Source organism: Capsicum annuum, unplaced genomic scaffold, assembly GCF_002878395.1.
Source record: "Capsicum annuum cultivar UCD-10X-F1 unplaced genomic scaffold, UCD10Xv1.1 ctg27529, whole genome shotgun sequence".
In the NCBI taxonomy this organism is placed as follows: domain Eukaryota; kingdom Viridiplantae; phylum Streptophyta; class Magnoliopsida; order Solanales; family Solanaceae; genus Capsicum; species Capsicum annuum.
The window spans coordinates 1-1,921 of NW_025833906.1; the positions used below are offsets into that span (position 1 = coordinate 1).

The window sequence follows — 1,921 nt, forward strand, 5'->3', positions numbered from 1 at the left end:
ATTAGTGTCACATAAATTGGGACGGGACAGAAGAAGATATAAAACAACATATATTATTTGAAAATAAAATAAAAAGTACTGTAAATAAAAATAATTAAAAAAAAAAATTAAAAATTGATTGATTTCTGCTCCAATTGCTTCAATCATGATTTTAATGTGCAGTGATGTTTAAAGAGGGTAAAATGACATAATGAGGTTTAAAGAGGATAAAATGTATGTCGTAAAGTGTGAGAAGAATAAAACATAAGTAATTTTTATTACTATATTTCAAAGAAATTAAAGAAAAGAAGTATAAAGATTATTTGCAAAAGTTTTTTACAAATTAATTTAAATATAAATAAAGTAAATTTAGGTACAAAAAACATGTATCTATCACAAATTTACTATCAAATACTTCACATTTTCTTAACATTAGCAAATTTTCTATCAAATATGTGTAGCCATCTTTCTCAACTTTTTACAGCTCCTCAATATTAATTAACATTTTTCTGTTTTAAAAATAAAATTAAAAAAATAAAATCTCAACTCTTCCTTCTCTATTAAAAAATAACACCCTTTTCCTATGTTAAAAATAATAATTAAACAAAACAATAGCGAATATAAGTTGTGTATTCTTTTTATCAAGTAAGCTTACATGATTCTTAATCTTTACGATATTGAAAATCAATAATCTGCTGGATATTTGATTTAAGTTATTTCATCAGATTTACGCCTATTTTTTTTTTATATTTCTGATCGCAAAATTCAACAAAAAAATTAAAAAAGGGTTTCAATTGTAATCCCCTCAGCTCAATCATACTAATAAAAATATTCTACTGCTCAAACTTTCTACTTCAAGATAAATCCTAAAATTTTAAAATTACAATTCATATGTTCTATTATTGGGCCCGTGCTGACACGGGTCATGCACTTCTAGTATTATTAATACCTAAAAAATAAAGTATATTATTAATATATATTTTAATATATGATAAAATATATAACTAATATAAATAAAAAAATATATCAAACAAAATATTAATAATATATATTAACTATTGCATACATTATATTTTTCAATAAACTCTGCCAAAAACCGAGCAAGTACTCCTTTCTAAAATTGGGACTGCAGGACGGATGGTGTGTACGTGGAAATGAAAAGATGCAATCACCGTCAGTGGAGCCACCCATGCAAATGGACCCCACCACAAGTCTAAATCCATGAGATCCTGCATACGTGGCAATCTTCTAGAACTTATATATATCCACACACACAATCCGTCCTCTTCCACCCCTTCGAACATTCCAAAGCCCTCCCCCTTCACTTTGTTCATCAACTAAAATTCCCCTTCCAATATTTCTCAAATTACTCGCTATATAATAGTTAAGAAAAAAAGATCAACCCTATCTCCTCAATATTCTACCCCCAAACCCTAACCGGAGTTATCGAATGTCTGAGTTTCCGTCACCGGAGGACGGCGGCGGAGAAATGACCGCACACGACAATGTCGGTTCTAAGCGCCACCGTCGACCCAACGTCAGGTTAGGCGACGTTGGGGGTTCCGGCGCCGGTGAGTATTCTTATTTCGAACAACGAAGGGTCAAGAACAACAAGGCTACGAAGAATAATCGCCAGAATCAAACTCTTGCTCATGTTGTTACTAACCCTAATGAACATAGAAGTGTTGAGGAAGACGATAACACGGATGCGAATTTGGATGATGTTGCAATTGGCAGTTGGAAGATTAAGAATTTGAAATCCAAGAAGGGCGCTGGCGCGATAACCAAGAAAATGAGGACGGGTTGGACTTCGAAATCTAATGATAAAATGCTGAGTACTGATGTGGATGATTTGGAGAATAATGAAAACTCAGTGCAAAGCCCAGTTGATCATTACAAAATTAATGATGATAATGTGAACATGGTTATTGACATTGATAGA

The 1,921-nt window shown here is 31.7% G+C and overlaps 1 protein-coding gene across 1 annotated transcript; it reads left to right on the top strand.

The window, feature by feature from the left end:
- Positions 1-1,429: 1,429 nt before the first annotated feature.
- LOC124890946 lies at positions 1,430-1,903 on the top strand (the record flags this gene model as incomplete). Its single annotated transcript, XM_047402791.1, has 1 exon — positions 1,430-1,903. A coding segment is annotated over exon 1 (474 nt), but the record flags the coding sequence as incomplete, so codon positions are not given.
- Positions 1,904-1,921: the final 18 nt, after the last annotated feature.